This window comes from Cygnus olor, chromosome 21 (assembly GCF_009769625.2).
Source record: "Cygnus olor isolate bCygOlo1 chromosome 21, bCygOlo1.pri.v2, whole genome shotgun sequence".
NCBI lineage: Eukaryota > Metazoa > Chordata > Aves > Anseriformes > Anatidae > Cygnus > Cygnus olor.
The window spans coordinates 3,947,378-3,962,912 of NC_049189.1; the positions used below are offsets into that span (position 1 = coordinate 3,947,378).

Here is a 15,535-nt window from a genome sequence, read left to right on the forward strand (position 1 = left end):
GATTAACTCTGCTATGAATGCTGCCTATTTTAGCTGATTCAACCCCATTTTTTTAACTTCTGTACATGCACAAGAACAGCTCTGGCTTGGATGAACCTGTGTTAGATGGGCAGTAGCAGAGGGGAGGGAAATAGAGCAATGAGTCAGGTGCATACTGGTTGTGAAGCAGTGGCGGCAGGCGTAGCCCTTCAGCTCCTGCTCGCTGTCCTCGCTGTCGAAGTCATCTTCGCTGGCTGAGCTCAAGTCCACTGAGTAAGTAAATAAAAAGGGGAGAAGAGGGAAAAAGATTCAGCATGATCGTCTGTTTCTGCCTACCTGGCTGAAATAACCATTAATAAAATGACAGTTCTTGCATAAAGTCTGTGACTTCCTACAAGCGTCCTGCCTTGGATGACCATCCTATCGGATTCTGCAAACTAACAAGGCCAGGGCTGGTCAGCCTACAGATTAAAAAGGCATTCCAGGAACGCAGCAAAGGATACAATTCACAGAACTTTTGATTCACTATATGATACTTTTCCAATTAAGTTGTTCAAATACTGTTCGTGCTGCTGGGGGAAGCTGTGTTCTTAAAGCACAGTTTATGAGAGAAAGGAGGTTTGCACCTAAAACCAGTCAAATTTACAACCACACAATATTCTATATCTAACTCATAGCTTATTAGATTTCTTGGACAGAGTCTGTGGTTGCCTTTCTGTTTTTTATTTTGTTTTTAAACTTCAACTTCTAAATCAGATGGGGACTGCTGTTGTACTCTCTTACACAGCAGCTATATTTAACCCAAGAACTCGATGTGTTTAGTGCGTGGAAGAGATGATGCTTGCATATAACGTACCAGTTTGCAAAACATATTGTGATTCCTTTGGATGAGAGGTACCATAAGGATACTACCAGCTTTCCAATTCTTACTGCAAGCCTCCTTGAGCATTGTAACGAGTGGCAAAATTACATTTCAAGAATGTCGTGTTTTGAAGAAGTGGAGAATATGGCCAGGGCCACCTTCCTTTGTGGCAAGCAGCATACAACACGTTATCTGACTACAATGCTGTGAGCTAAAAAGCATCACCTAAACCACTGAAAATCTGCAGTCACCACAAAAACTGTACCCTTCCTCATCTTCTAAAACAACTCGCAACGAAATCCTTCCTTACTGAGAGTGCTGCCTTCTTCTAGCCACTTGCTATAAATTCACAATGTAATGGATCTATAATTTCTCACAAGTACAAAACCTTGTCTAGGATATTATTCTGATGTGTGGCTTCTTTTGTTCGCATCTTTAATTAGGAATGAAGTCCTTGATGCAAGAATAGTGTTTTTCCAAAGGTTTTGAGAGGATATTTTGTCATACATGCACATTACAGGGAGTTATAGTACTTGCCACCAGTGCTTGTCATCAACTCATTACCCTTCTAATCAACGCAAGGTCCATTTAATAACAGCAGCTGCTGGCACTACCACAATTTCTACATTCATTCTCACAGGTGTTTAAACCTTGACTCCAAAATTAGCATCAGGCTGGAACTTGGTTTCTTTTACTAAATTCACTTTTATTCTCATTCTGCAGTCAGCTGCATACGGATGGGACCTTTCAGCCACATGAAGTGCTGAATGTCTTGGATTGAGCTGGTAAGAGTCAAGATTCGCACTTGTGTGCACAGAAAGCAGCAATAAATCCTATCACCTTCAGCACAGAGCAGCTAATAGCTGTCTCTTACTACCTCACTACTACCCTCTCCACAATTCTCTGTCCTACCTTACTCACCACATCCTCTGCCTCCCCATATTAATTAGATTGGGCCAACTCCAGACTTCCAGATAGTCCCTGTTCTTTAGAAGGTGCTGGGTTTAGTTCACAGAAAGCCTTAGAAATCACGAGCTAACCTCACCCTTTTACATAAGGGTATAGGTTGATATATCCATATGGACATAACTAATCATAATCCTCTGCAACACAGCACATTTCACCGGTTTGGGTAATTATTCTTTGTTTAGAACCTTCTGTTTCAATCAAGGCCGAAGTACTTCTCAGACACATTACGATACAGCAGTGCTGACTGCAGCACAGACCACGATGAAGCAGAAGGTACGGGTCACCAGGTAAGGATGAAAAGGGATAGGACTTCCTTCTTTTTACATTTTCTCATTCCCATTACTCTAATAGGCCTGGAGAAGGTGCAACACAAAGCCAAGACAATTCAATACACTTGCTGATCAAAGCCGCCTACCACATTCCAGCATAATTGTATAGGAACAGGAGAGAGCAGCTGCCTGAACTCCATTTCCTTGCTGCGTTCACTCGAAGGTACAGCACCATTACATTGCTGTTGCTCCCTGCATCTAAACAAAGATGAATGCATTGCTTTTAGCTTCCACTTACAGAATTCGCTGGAGGGGGGCCTGGAGGGAGTGTTGACTGGAGTGGAAGCAGTTCGAGTTTTAATTCTCCGAAACACAGCCTGTCTTCGATGCCTACGGTGGGCTCGAGAACTTGCTGCTTCAGGGGTTTTCTTCCAATAGTAATAGAAGGTGATTAGTTCTCCCTGCAAATACAGAAGGAATATGTTAGAGGGGCATGCAAGCCTGACTTGCCAGCTTTTTTCCTTCCTTTCGCTCTATGGACGTGCACGTGTAGTTTTGTATTTCATGATGCATTTCAGCCAGACAAAAGAATTCTTTAGATCCAACAGAAAACCTCTCGATGTTTTTTGCTTGCTTTTGGCAGGGAAGGAACAGAAGTAAGCAAGTACCTCCTCACCCCCCTCTACCTCCTCCTCCTTTACTAGAAAAGACAGGGTGCTGGTCCAGGTCTCCAGCCTGCCCTGGATGCTGCTGGCACTGCTGGGCTCAGCAGTTCAGAAGGGGGTGCCCTTGCTTTGCTGCAGCATCCTGCACACACGGGAGGCTCTGCGTCCACACCGGTACCATCCTTCAGTAGCTGTCAGAACAAAACCCTGATAACTACTACGAATTCCCTGGTATTTACAGAAAGAGTAAGGATTGATGCAAACAGACACGGCCATTTTGCCAACCTACATCCTGCATACAGGTATTTTAACAGATTGCTGCTTAAGGAGCTGAAAGTTAGAATAAAAACACGTTCAACAGAAGTCTGTAACCATAACACTCAACCATACCACAGCAAATCGTGTTTTAATTTGAATATATATGCCCACATCTAAATTAATTAAGCAGTTAAAAGAGCTCACCTACAGAAATGAGTGATAATTCCATAGCATAATGAACCTGGCTTACATTCAAAAACTGGAGCGGCTGCCATTCAAACTAGCGGATGCAATGCCGAACTAAAGAACAGCATGTGGTTTTAATCTCTTTTCTCTTACTTTGAAACCCCATCATTTCCTGGCGACTTGTCTGCCTCTAAGGTAAAAAGGTGTTGTTTCTTTCAAGTCGCAAGAGGAAATGGAGAAGTTCTAACCAGCCCCTTGAAAATCAACATCAGAACAAACATACCTGAATTGCCCACAAAAAGGGTGCCTTTGAACTGCATTTTATGTGATCTAATAACATAACCTCAGCCTGCTCTCTGTGGGGAAATCCTGCAGCCTTTACTCTGGGCAGATCACTCAAGTTGACTCTAATAAAGACACACCCTTAATCCAAACTCTCCCAAGGGCCTCAAACAAGCAATTACAGCCATAACTAACATCTGTAACACCGAAACACTTGTAAGACAAAAGGAGGATGTTGTTCTAGACGTTAACTGCTGACATTTGAGACACTTAAAGAGTTTTATCAATGCCTAATTTAAAAATAGAAGCACCAGGAAAGAACACAACCGCAGTTCTGATTTCTGGTGAAAGGCAGAGAGATGCATTTTTAATCTGCTCTGCCACAGACCGGGACTGATGCTGCTGCTCTCCACTGCAGACCCTGAGTGATATTCACACCAAATCCTACCCAGAGTGGTGCTTGGCGGGGAGGAATAAGTGATGAAAACGAACCGTTACACCCAGTTCTACACTCTGAAGGACAAAAACCCTAACGAAAGAATCCATCTTTTTCTGAAGATACTCTAAAACCGAGAAGGGAAATGGGTACAGGCTGCAGATGTTCAAAGGCTCCAGCTGGTGACGAGCACTCAAGCCATGGCAGATCGAGGAGGAACGCAGAGTCCTGACACACAGCACCATGCTGTGCTGCTGCGTGCACAGCCCCGTGTGTTTGCTTTAGAAATGCCATTTTGCTTCATTAAGAGTGGGCTCAAAGTCCACCAGCACAACTGTTTGTCAAACTGAGGCGACGACCTGTGCCGGGAGGCAGGCGGAGCTCTGCAGAAAAGCTCACGCGGTGATTTTCGGCGGTAGAAAGTCTCTTGGAAACGACAGCAGCCGGTTTATCCATCCATCCATTTCTATCAAATCTCAGGTGTCAGCACCAAGGAACAAGTCAGTAAATCCCCTGTCTGTATGTCAGTGAATTAACGTGTCCTCTGACATATGGCAACGGCAGAGTGCAAGCCAATCTGTTTTCTTCCCATCATAAAATAGGAAATGGGAACCTATTGGAGCTCTATTTACACATCGCAAACCCATCAGGTCCCAAGGGGAGTTTAACAACTTACGCATGCGCTGCATCATAAAACAAGCTTTAAAAAAAAAAAAGAGAAAAAGAAATTGTGTATATTTATGAAAAATGCTGGTTTCATCATCACAACACTTTTCTCCCCTGAGACCCTCTCAAAACTGCACTCACAACCACGCCAATAAAGCTGAAACAAAAGTTGAATTCAACAATTAATTTTGCTACATCTACGAAATCTGGACCCGCTAAATGACCAGAGAATATTTAATTTATTATCAGACTGCTGCAGCAACGTGAGTCAGTGAATGACTCAACTTTCTGACAAAGCCGGAGGAAGAGAAGCCAAAGAGGAAGCACAGAGAGAAAATGGCAGAGTGATACACACAGGGCAGACGTGCTACGCTGAAAAAACTCCACGCCAGCTCTTCTTAGCTGCCTGGCTATCTGGTACAATATTGTCTACCTACGGGATTAAAGGCTGGAGTGGAGAGAGCCTGGAAGGATTAGAAACGCGTCCTGGTGACTGCATGGGTGGCAGCAGCTCGAGCACAAAGGGCTGTGTCGGGAGAGCTTTGGTTCTCCAAACAGGGAGGAAAACAGCCTCCAGCTTCGCTGCAAGGGAAGTCAAATGAACATTAATCAAACATGCAGAGCGTGCACCGCCCGAAACCCATCGCACATAAATTCAGGGAACAAAAGCTGCTGCAGAAATCAATAGCCTACTGAAACATTAACACAGGCGAGCATTGATCAAAAGGCCCTTTTACAAAAGGCAGCCTTGCAAATTAGCTGCTGTTTTTGCTTGCAAGCAAACAGAGGAGCATAAACATGCTGACATGAATGGCCTGTAATGATCATTTGGCTCCTGGCGAGCTCCCCTCACCTCTCCGCGAGGTCTCGCGGCCGACACGTTCAGCACCTCGCAGTGTGCTAAAACCACATGAGGTAAAGTGCACCAAACCATCTCTGCTGCACCAGTACGTCTGCCTGACTTGCCCCTCATTTCCAAATTCTGGAGAGAGATTAAGGAAGGGAGGAGACCACCAAGACTGCTACCTGTGGTGAGGTCTCTTGGCTGATGGAGGAGGAGGAACACGACTTGCACGGGAGGTTGGGGAGGGCTGCACCCGCTGCTCAAAGCAGCGACCCTGAGGGTCGTCCCCTGGCCCATTCCAGCAGCCTGAAGGGCGCAGACTGGCCAGAGGAGACCGCTTTTGCAAGAAGGACCGTTTGATTGCTTCCGGTGCCCTCTTCTCCTGCCTGCAAACAATACGTGCCCCTGCTGCATCAAGCTCTGGGACCAACAGCACACTAAAGCAACCCTCAACACAGGTGTAAGTGAGCAACACCAGCGCTCACCTAAGTGCCCTTCAAAGCACCCCCAAACCTTTCCTCCAGCAACGCTCCCGGTGTTGGTGCTGAGACACAAGGGCTCTGCAGGAAGGGGTCCCGTGTCCCGGTATCCCTTCTAGGTACTGATCCGGTATCCAGAAGGAAAACCACCACCAGGTGCCCTGTTAGCCTGCTTCAGCACCACTCCTCAGATGAGCAGCTCCGCGGTCTTTCCAGCCAACACTACTCCATTTTTTGGCTTTGAGGTCTGACTGAATGTCCCAAGTGGTTTACTGAACCCACATAAAGCAACGTGGGAAGCCTCACTCAGGACTTTATCACTACCTTCCCTCCAGGACACCCACCCTCCCGCTCCCGAAGGCTCCCGACAGAGGGGATATGCTCCTCGCCAGGTTCAGCTTTCATCAATTTTGAAACCCATCAGGAGCTCACAGCTCCTCAAATCTCCTGCCTTCTCCTGCCAAGGCCATTTCACCCCACGTTGTAGGTACACAGAAGAAAGCCATGCTTCATCTCCTTTCACATCTGTGCTGGGGATTATTTTTAAAGAGAAAGGAACGGTTCAGATCCACTCCGGCAGCGGCACAGCTTCCTCTGCAGTCCGGCACTGGAGCCAGGGTTAATTCCTTGGCACGGGGGCACCCTTCTGACCTCTCCCACCAGTTTCATCCCCTGCCCTCACCTTGCTAAAATGTTCAGCAGCTCAGCCCAGCTCTGCAGCCACGTTGCAGGACACCAGGGCAGCCCTTGTTAACTCTTCCCCACCTTTCACAAACTGCCAGCAGGCAGAGTGCGGCCTGCCCTGCTTTCTCACTTCTTATCAGCAGTTTTCAAATGTAAAATACACAGTACAAGCTGTGCCCTGTGTTTGTGTTTAGTCTTGCCTTAGGTAAACAAAGGATTAACACTGTGTGCTCACTGCTGCTGTGAGAGGCCCCGGCAGCCCCGCTGCAGCAGCCTGCTCCTACGGAGAGATCGGAGAGATCGCAGGAATGCATCAACTTACCTTCAAGTATCTGTTATGGTAGAACAGAGTGAGCAAACACAATAATTGCTGGTTAATTTCCCCAGAGCCTAGCACTGTTAGGAGGAGAAAAAAAAATTGGGGGGGGGTATAGCTTGACTGTAATTAAACAGAAGAGGTAAACAACAACTCCTTTCAGTGGCCCTACCGGCAGGCACGGCAGAGCAGAGGGGAACAGATTGTCCAGCTGGGGTCTTAATGAATTCCCCATCTTCCTGGAATGCAGCGAGATTTTATTCACTCAGGCCACTTCAACGCAGGTCCCGTGGTGAAAAGAGTCTCCAGCACCTTCCTCGTGCAGTGAGCCCCCCGGGCTTGACCAGCGCTGGTGAGGGCATCTGCTCAAGTGTCTGTGTGCCAGGGGGCAAATCGAGACGGGGGCAAATCAAGACAAGGGGCTACCCATGCCCAAATCTGCGAAATGGCAGCTTCCTAGCAGGCACCTGCAGCCCAGCCCAGCGTCCTGCTGCTTCCTGACCCCTGACACAGCCCAGGAGGTCCCACCATCACACACATCTCCATGCCCCAAAGCTGCGAGGATTAGAGGAGCTCGAGTACAGAAAAACTGCAGCAGGGACGAGGAAGCGCACCGCCGAGGTGCAGTTCAGAAGGGTCGAACCTCGGCGTTTTTACAGCTGTGCGCTCGGTCTGGGTGCCTCTGTCAGCTGTGACAAATGGGTTTGCATATGTTCTAATTAAGCAATAAGTCTCAGCAGCTTGTTCAGTAGCACTGATTAATGCCCACCTTCGGTGCACAGGAGCACTGCATTATCTGAAACATTACTGAATTTTAAGAGGGACTTTTAAAACCCAAGCAGTATTTTACTGACGCTACAAAGCACGTATTAAAAATCGCGTGGTGCTTTCGAAGGAACATCCCGCAGGTCTCGGTTCTCTTGCACATTTTGAAAGCCTCGGTATTTTATCTGCAGCTTGGTGTTTTATCTTTTGGACGGCAACGCAGCTGGCTCTGCTTGGTCTCTGCTAAGAGCTCTACCTACAGTTTTAGGAGAAGATCGGCTGTCCTAATAATCTGTTTCTTATTCTGCAAACAGCAAGATAAGCTCCTTCGGTTCATTTTGGATTTCAAACTCTTGACAAAACTGTCTGGCCAAGTGGGAAGCAGCAGAGGATATCGGTGTATAAGAAACCCAGGATAAGTCTTTGGGATTTTTTGCCAAACTGTCAATTCACCCCAAATAGAGGAACAGCCACAGACTTCCTTGGGAACCCAGCTGAGACTCCATCTGTAGCTTCTGGGTTTCATTTTGTTGTGGAAAAAACCTGCAATCCTATACAGCTTCGTGCTTTCTAATTGTTCCTGCTAGCTGAGCACTGCTACCTTGCTTAGTCCTCTACAGACCGGGAACAGAAAGAGCTTCCATCTCCCACAAATTTGGCTTTTCTTCAGGCAGCTGACGCAGGCCTACGACACAACAGGGCACTGCAGCACTGTGCCGCTCCTGGTAGTGCTGAAACATGTTTCAACCTCAACATTTCACTCCAGAGTTCCCAAAACAGCCAAGAGACTAAAATAATTTTGTTTTTCATGTTACCTAAACACACAGAAATTCTCCCAAGAGAATATACTTCCCCTCATTAACAAATTATAATTAAAAAAAAAAGTCAGGATAACAGGAGAGGGCAAACTAAACCCAACCCCTACAATAAAATTATGCACGGGAATGGACAAAGAGTAATTGAAGCGAAAGTAGAAAGGAGGCAGTGAACAGGGACTGCAAATTAGGGAAAAGCAACGGAAAGAAATACACCTGGTAGGATGTAAATAATCTCTCATTGGAAAACAGAAACAAACAGCATTTATCTTCAGTAACACAGCAAGACTCCAGCAGTGTAGAGCATCCTCCCTTCGGTGACAAACCAAGGAGTACCTGCAAATTACGTCTCAGCACACCCTTTGGTAACATAGGGTAAGCAAACAAAGAGACAGAAGATTAATAAACGGGCCAAGATCAATCCTTTGTGGGAAGTACAACCGATCAGGCCTCATGCCACATGAAGAGTCCAGTAGTGACCGTCGGGCTCCAAAGTCTTTCAAAACCCAAAACCTGGCTAATTGCGCTAAATTCATCCTTACGAAGCACAGTCCTGGCAGGCTGCTCCTCCAGAGCTCAGCTTTCCTCCTGTCCTCACTACAAGCTGCCTTTTCTTTCCATCTGGTATTCCTACCCCTTGATTGTTGTTTTGGCAAACCCCAGAGAAACCTAAATGTTACTGTCCAAAGCCTGAAAAAAACGTCGGTGCCACAACTCTGTGCCACATCTAACTCGCAGTTTTCACGTAGCTCATTTGCTAACTTTTCCCAGTGTTTGCAAGTAAGGTTGTACATACCAGCAGGAAATACAATAATTAGCATATTAAGGAACGTACCCTTGCTACCTGTTCTAGGCGACCAATTCTCTTTTTTTAGGGCTTTAAGTACCAGCTTTAACAGTTCTGCAAAACCAAGTGCAGAGCAAGCCGGTGCATTGTTTTAAACCTCAGCTGCAGGCGAAAGCTGCTGACCCTCTCCAGCTGTACATCAAGCCAGAATGAAAAGAAAGCTTTTGCAATTACAGCTTCTTCCTCCAGAGACTCCTCTTTGTTAATCAACAGAGTCCCTAATCCCCAGAGGAGCTCGCAGGCTGCTGACTGCATCCATTACTAATTATTAGATCCTCTCCGCGATAGCGTCAGCTACAGCTCTCCAGGACCGCGTAGCTGCTGCCGGCGTCACCAGGTATGCTCTGGAGCTTGATCAATTAAGAGGTTATCAAAACAGTGAAAAAGTTAAGCACCTGCTTGCCTTAAACATATCTGTGGAGGATTTGCTTTCTACTCAGCGCCCCTTTGCGGTTCCTAACACCAAAGTTTCTGGAAGTCCTCGTTGGTTTGACCACTTTGAGCTCCAGCCATTCCATTTCTGCCCCTCCTCTCCTCACCGACCCCATCCCTCGCGTTTCCCCACGCAGCACCAAGGGTGTCCCATCCTGCAGAGCCCATTTTCCCCTAGCAAATGCAAATATTATTATTTTTTCCCTTTTTCCCTACCCTGATGCTCAAAGCGCCACCCCTAACAACTGCACCCGGGCCAGGTGAACTATGTCCAGCACAGTTCCAAGGAACAGGGATGAGTTGCTTTTGCAAAGCAAAGGTGGGAGAAGTTCCTATTTTCTTGAGCCAGCAATTTTCTTTCCATCTTTCAACCCACAAAGCCCAGAGCCCAGGGCCCAGGGCTGTCCCAAGCGGCACCTTGCCCTGCTTAGCCAGAAGCCCTCAATATCACTGCTTGCACCATCAGGAGGGTGGGAGAAACGCCCAGATGAATTAAACACAGGGTATTCGGAAAAGCTTTTGGAGCAGAGCTTACCATAGGTCCTGTATTTCCCCTTCACGCACTCTTCCAGCCCTACTGACCTCGAAAAGCTGACAGTACAACACAAGGAATGGGTTTCCTCGGTGAAGGTGCCAGGCACCGATATGTCAACCCTTTACCTGGCCTTTCTTTTCCCACCAGCTCAATAATTACGTTGCGTGGTTGTGTGCTGCTAGGCTTCAGGTGTTGGACGAAAACCACCTCTCCTCGATGCCTCTAACACTTCACATTTCCACCATCTCAAGCAAAGGGACCGGTGGTGCTTCACGTGGCTGCGCACAGGGGGGAGAACAAGCGTGCATAAGCAAGCCATAAAGCTGTTAAAACGGCCACACTCCATCCCGTAAACATTTTTCTATTTATCTGCCCTTCATTACATGCACAATCTTATTATCTCTGCACATCCTCAAAGCGACAGCCATCAGGGTCACCCTATAAAATATACATCGGCAATGTTACATTTAATGACTGGAGCGAGGAGAGAAATGAAGGATGGGAGGGGAGGAATACTGCAGGATGGTTTAAAGGGATCATCAGTTATATCTATGCATTTCCTGAGGTGATAATTGAATGACAGTGGCTGGAGGGAAATCCATTTTTGAGCTTAGGAAAAAGACTGTTAAGAAAAAATGTTTTTGTACTAGCAGCACGTAATGGCTGCCGGAGAATGAAAAAGGTTCCTCCGACCACAGCGGTGCTGCTGGTTTATGGCTTCTGTGTGGGCTGAAAATTATCAGGCACAACGAGCTATTCAAAGCAACCCCAAAATACGGACAGACGTGGGTAATTTTATCTCAAACCAGACTGCTTTCTGTTGTGGTTCACGTGTCAACTTCCATTAATTCAAACCAAAGATCAATTTGCAAATGGGCGTGCGCGTGTGTAAAGTGACAGCCAAAATGAAGGGACAGCAGCAGTTTGAAATTCCTTAATTTTCTTTTAGCAAAGTATTATAAAAAATAACTGTAATACTCAGCCAAGAACTCAGTCCTCCTGCATCTCAGAGAGGTATTCACGTGTTATTTTCGTGTCTTTTTTATTATAATTATTACATCATGATGATTGTACCAACAGAACCAAGCCATGCCATGATTTTTAGCTCTACTCCTTCTGGTGGTTGACTACTTCAGAGCGACTACCACAAATGTGTGTCTAAAAGCAAACCACTCCCAGCTAATTGTCCCCTCTGATCAATACCCTGCATTACTGCAACACCCCACTGGATGCCTCAGGCTCACCGGAGCACCGCTGCCACAGCCCAAGGGCCACCAGAAAATATTGGGTTTGGGCTGCTTGGAACAAGAAAGGTTTTCTCTCACTAGAATACAGGGGAGGGGCACTAAAACCCCACACCCTCGTTAGCTGAAGCAGACACTTGTTCCATAATCAAACAAATTCCTCTCGTGGTCAGCTGGATATTTACACAGAGGTAAGCTGGATGTCATTTTACTCATCTAAAAAGATGGCTCTAAATGGAGAAGTGCTTACATCTCGGTGCAAGTTCCTGGCTCGCCTCACCTGAGGAGCCCCTGGAGCCCAGGCCACGTCCCAAGGAAGTTCCAGCTGCCTGCCAGTCCTCACCAGCTTGTCCATGAGCTTTTCAGGCTGAATGGGTGATGTTGCTCAGCACTTTCGGGGCACCCTGGATGGTCTGGAGAGTAAACTTCAGTCCCTGTGGGTTCCCTGCAGCTTCTCCGTATGAGTCAAGACGGGTGAGCCTGATGACTTCTTATGGTCCCCAAGGACTGGCCCCTTGGTCACAGCTGGTACCTCCAGGCCTCCTGCGCCTTCCCTGGGTTAATTCACAACTACCAGGCTTAGAAACCAGCCTGCCTCTATTCCACGCTCTGTGACCAGACTCCGACACCACTCAGGTGTGGTGCTTCCCCATGATGTAGACAGTTTTTCCCCTTATTTCTCTAGAGAACGTGTTTTTTGCCTCCAGGTAGAAATCACAGATCACTTGCACTGCCAGCCCCACTGCTCCCTTGGGCAGGCAGCGGTCACTGACAAGACATGAACCAGAAAAGCAAGGAAACAAAACCATCCAAAGCAAAAAAAAAAAAAAAAAAAAGGGGGGGGGGAATTCTGAACGTTTGGTGAGATTTTCCTGCTTTAATAGTGCAAGAAGAGCTGAACGGTAAATAAAGCATGAGCCACTCGTGTTTCGAATGTCCCACTCTGTAATTCTGCTTTCATTTAAATACAGAAATAAGAACCAAAGGCCCGCTTGGTTCTGAGGTTCCCCAGCAAGGCAACCCCGCCGCAGCAGCATGGTTTCAGAGGCTGATGTGTCTGCACGCTGACCTGCATTCCACATCTCCATGTAACAGATGTTTTAGGTTTCCCAAACACATCTGTGATGAATCACACAAGGCTTGGCTTGTCAAACGTGAGCGTTATCTCCACTGACATACAGCTTCCTCCCTTTGCAGCTCGTGACCCATAGGGGAGCTGCTGAGTTTGGACGGTTTATTGAAGTCGTATTTAAACCGACGGCACTCAGAAAATACCAAAAAATGACACAGGAGGCAACAAATTACACAAAATAATCCTGCCTGCTAATGAGGAAAGTGTATATGCAATCACCTGGGAACAGAAGAATGTGCCTACCCTTTTTTCCTGCAGCTATCCTCACGACGGGCTAGTCCACGGTGAGAACTGCCAGAGCCCCGCTTCCAGGCTGCAGACAGCCCAAATCTGACCTCTTAATAAAAACCTCTGTTGCAGGATGCCCGACGCCTGACCAAGCCAGGCAGAGGAACACAGCCACCCCTTTTACACCTAGAAAGCATCAAGTAAAGTAGCCCAGACCACCAAGCCTATCACCAAAAACTTTATCCCAGCACAGCGGTGTGAGACGGGCAGGTTCCTGCCCTCCTCTTCGGGCTGAGCCAGGACAAAAGTACCAAACTTCTTGCAAACAAAAGCTCTCTCAGACAGACATCCCTGTCGTTAAGTCGTGATTTTAAGCAGACTTGGTTTCTCTTGGATCTGATCCCTGAACAGCTGTTTTCCTTTTACTGCTCTCAAAGAACGTTTCTCTGAATCAGTAGATTTTCTAGATTAAGTGCGGAGGGCTGGGGGGTACTCCAAGCGTTTTCCTGTTTATCAGAGCGATATGTGAGGAGATGAATCTTGAGGCAGGACATCAAACGCGCACACAAAAAGGGCTGCCACATAAGCAGCTTATCTCTCAGTTATTGTTGCTCCTTCCAGTCTCAAATTCTTTCTTTCAAGAAAAAAAAAATCCTTCGCAAGCAAAACTTAACTGAAAGACAATGGTAAGAGCTGTAAAGCAATATTAAAAAGACCAATTCATTGCAGCTTACTATAATGCCTATGCAGCGAGCTCAAAAGTGAAAGAAATTGCTAATTCCTAACAGTTCTGCTCTGCCCCGCTGTCTCCAGCGAGCATTAAGTCTTGCCGCTCCCTTGGAAAGTGAATTTGATCCCGACTTCACAACTAGGGATAAGAAAAAAGATCAAAACCCCAAAGCCATTAATTTGTGGTATGACTTAGGGCTCTGACTCATGCGGTCTTGCAAATCACGCTACAGTGAGTCCAGAGCTGAGATGTGGCTGCTGCTGCCAGTCCTGTCCTCCCTGCTCAGGGCCAGAGCCCACCCACACAACTCCACGGAGCATGCCGGCCCAAAACCTCACTCCTTTCAGCTCAGTCGTGCTGAAACAGCGGGCTCCTTTTACGTTGCTGCCATCTCCGCTGCAGGGATGCTCTCCTCTGAGAGAACTGGGGGTGCAGGACAGAAAAGAATTACACTGGAACAAGTTAGTTGAGGCAATGATTTTCATCAACCCCCGAATTAACTGCCATCAGAACCAGGAATAAAAGCCAAGATTCCCACCACCAGGCAGGCTCATCTTCTGACAGCTGTTCCTCAGATTTCAGGTTCTGACCCCGTGGCTGCCACAGAGCAGCTGCAGCGTTGGAAGAGGCACCTTCACGCCGCTGGCTCTGCACAAGACCTGTTCCAGAGAACTGCGGCTCCGCACGCAGGTGGCCCTCAGGGAGATGGTGTGGCCCCAAAAATCCTCCGCTACGGCACTCGGGCTATGCCAACACACCTCGGGAACCCCACGAGGCCCTGATCAGGCATCCCAAACGCGCCGAGCGTTTCACCATTTGTTCCCTGCTAACGTGTCTAACAGGCACAGCGTGGCGATGCTCGCCACTAGGCAGCGTGAGTGATCAGTTTAATTAGTGGCTTGTGTTCACACAGCAACCGAGGTGTCAGGAACCAGAGGAGAAGCACTTATAATTGAGAACTTCAAAAGAACAACAGCAACAAAGAGGTTATAACAATACTTGCCGGCCTCCTTCGAGAAAATGAAGCCTACTGGAATATATTGGTTCTTAAGCACACTCTAGAAGGATACTCGACTGGTAACTGGTAAGCTCTGGCCACGAAGTTTCCCAAAGTGCTGGAATATGAATTGTTGTAAGTTTATCAAAAGGCAAACTATACACTATACCGTTAAAAAAAAAAAAACACCAACAACAAACAACACCCCCACACGCTACAGAAGCATTCTACATTTCCAACAAGCACTGACACTTGGTACACGTACCCTTAATTACAGGGTGCCACACAAGAGGCTCCACTTAAAGGTATGTTAGCATTTCCATCATCAGTCTGAAAAGCATCAGACAGAATTTAGAAACACCCGAAGAGAAGTACCAAGGTGGCAGCAGCAAGAACTGCTGTACTGAACCTGGTGGTAGCTGGGCTAGCTTGACAATTAGTTTCCCCCAAAAGAATGGAAGAACAGACTTTTCCCCCCAAAACGAAACCCGTGGCTCTAGACACAGCATTCAAAGCAATGTCACCTCCTATGTGACTGAGCTGCATTGCATTCTGCATTTGGTTTATGCGCGTTGAGCACTGGGTTTATGACAGCCAAATATTACACTATAAAAAAATCCTTCAGGAAGAGAAGAGACCCAGCGACACAGCGCAGTGCCAAAAAAGCTGCTGGTGGATGTTGAGCGTGCTGACTCCACCGCACGTGCGAGCTGGACGAGGGGAAAGCGGAGCGGCTCCATGTTGGGGACACGTTCCCATCTCTCCTTCCAGCTGGGGACGATTTCCCTTTGTGAAGCAAGGCTGGTATTTAGCGGCGCTTGGGCTCGGGGCCAAGCTCAGCAAACGACCACATGTATTGCACAAGCTAACGCTTCCTGCAGACACCAAACACTTGCAACTTCTGCACAGGGTTTC

The 15,535-nt window shown here is 47.2% G+C and overlaps 1 protein-coding gene across 8 annotated transcripts in view; it reads right to left on the bottom strand.

The window, feature by feature from the left end:
* RERE (arginine-glutamic acid dipeptide repeats) overlaps positions 1-15,535 on the bottom strand; it is a 232,261-nt gene that overhangs the window by 15,065 nt on the left and 201,661 nt on the right. For all 8 annotated transcript variants that reach the window (XM_040533319.1, XM_040533315.1, XM_040533316.1 and 5 more), the window contains 2 exons: positions 2,378-2,540; positions 156-248 (listed from right to left, as the gene is read on the bottom strand). In XM_040533319.1, coding sequence (XP_040389253.1) covers positions 156-248; positions 2,378-2,540 — 256 coding nt within the window. The remainder of the gene's footprint in view (positions 1-155; positions 249-2,377; positions 2,541-15,535) is intronic.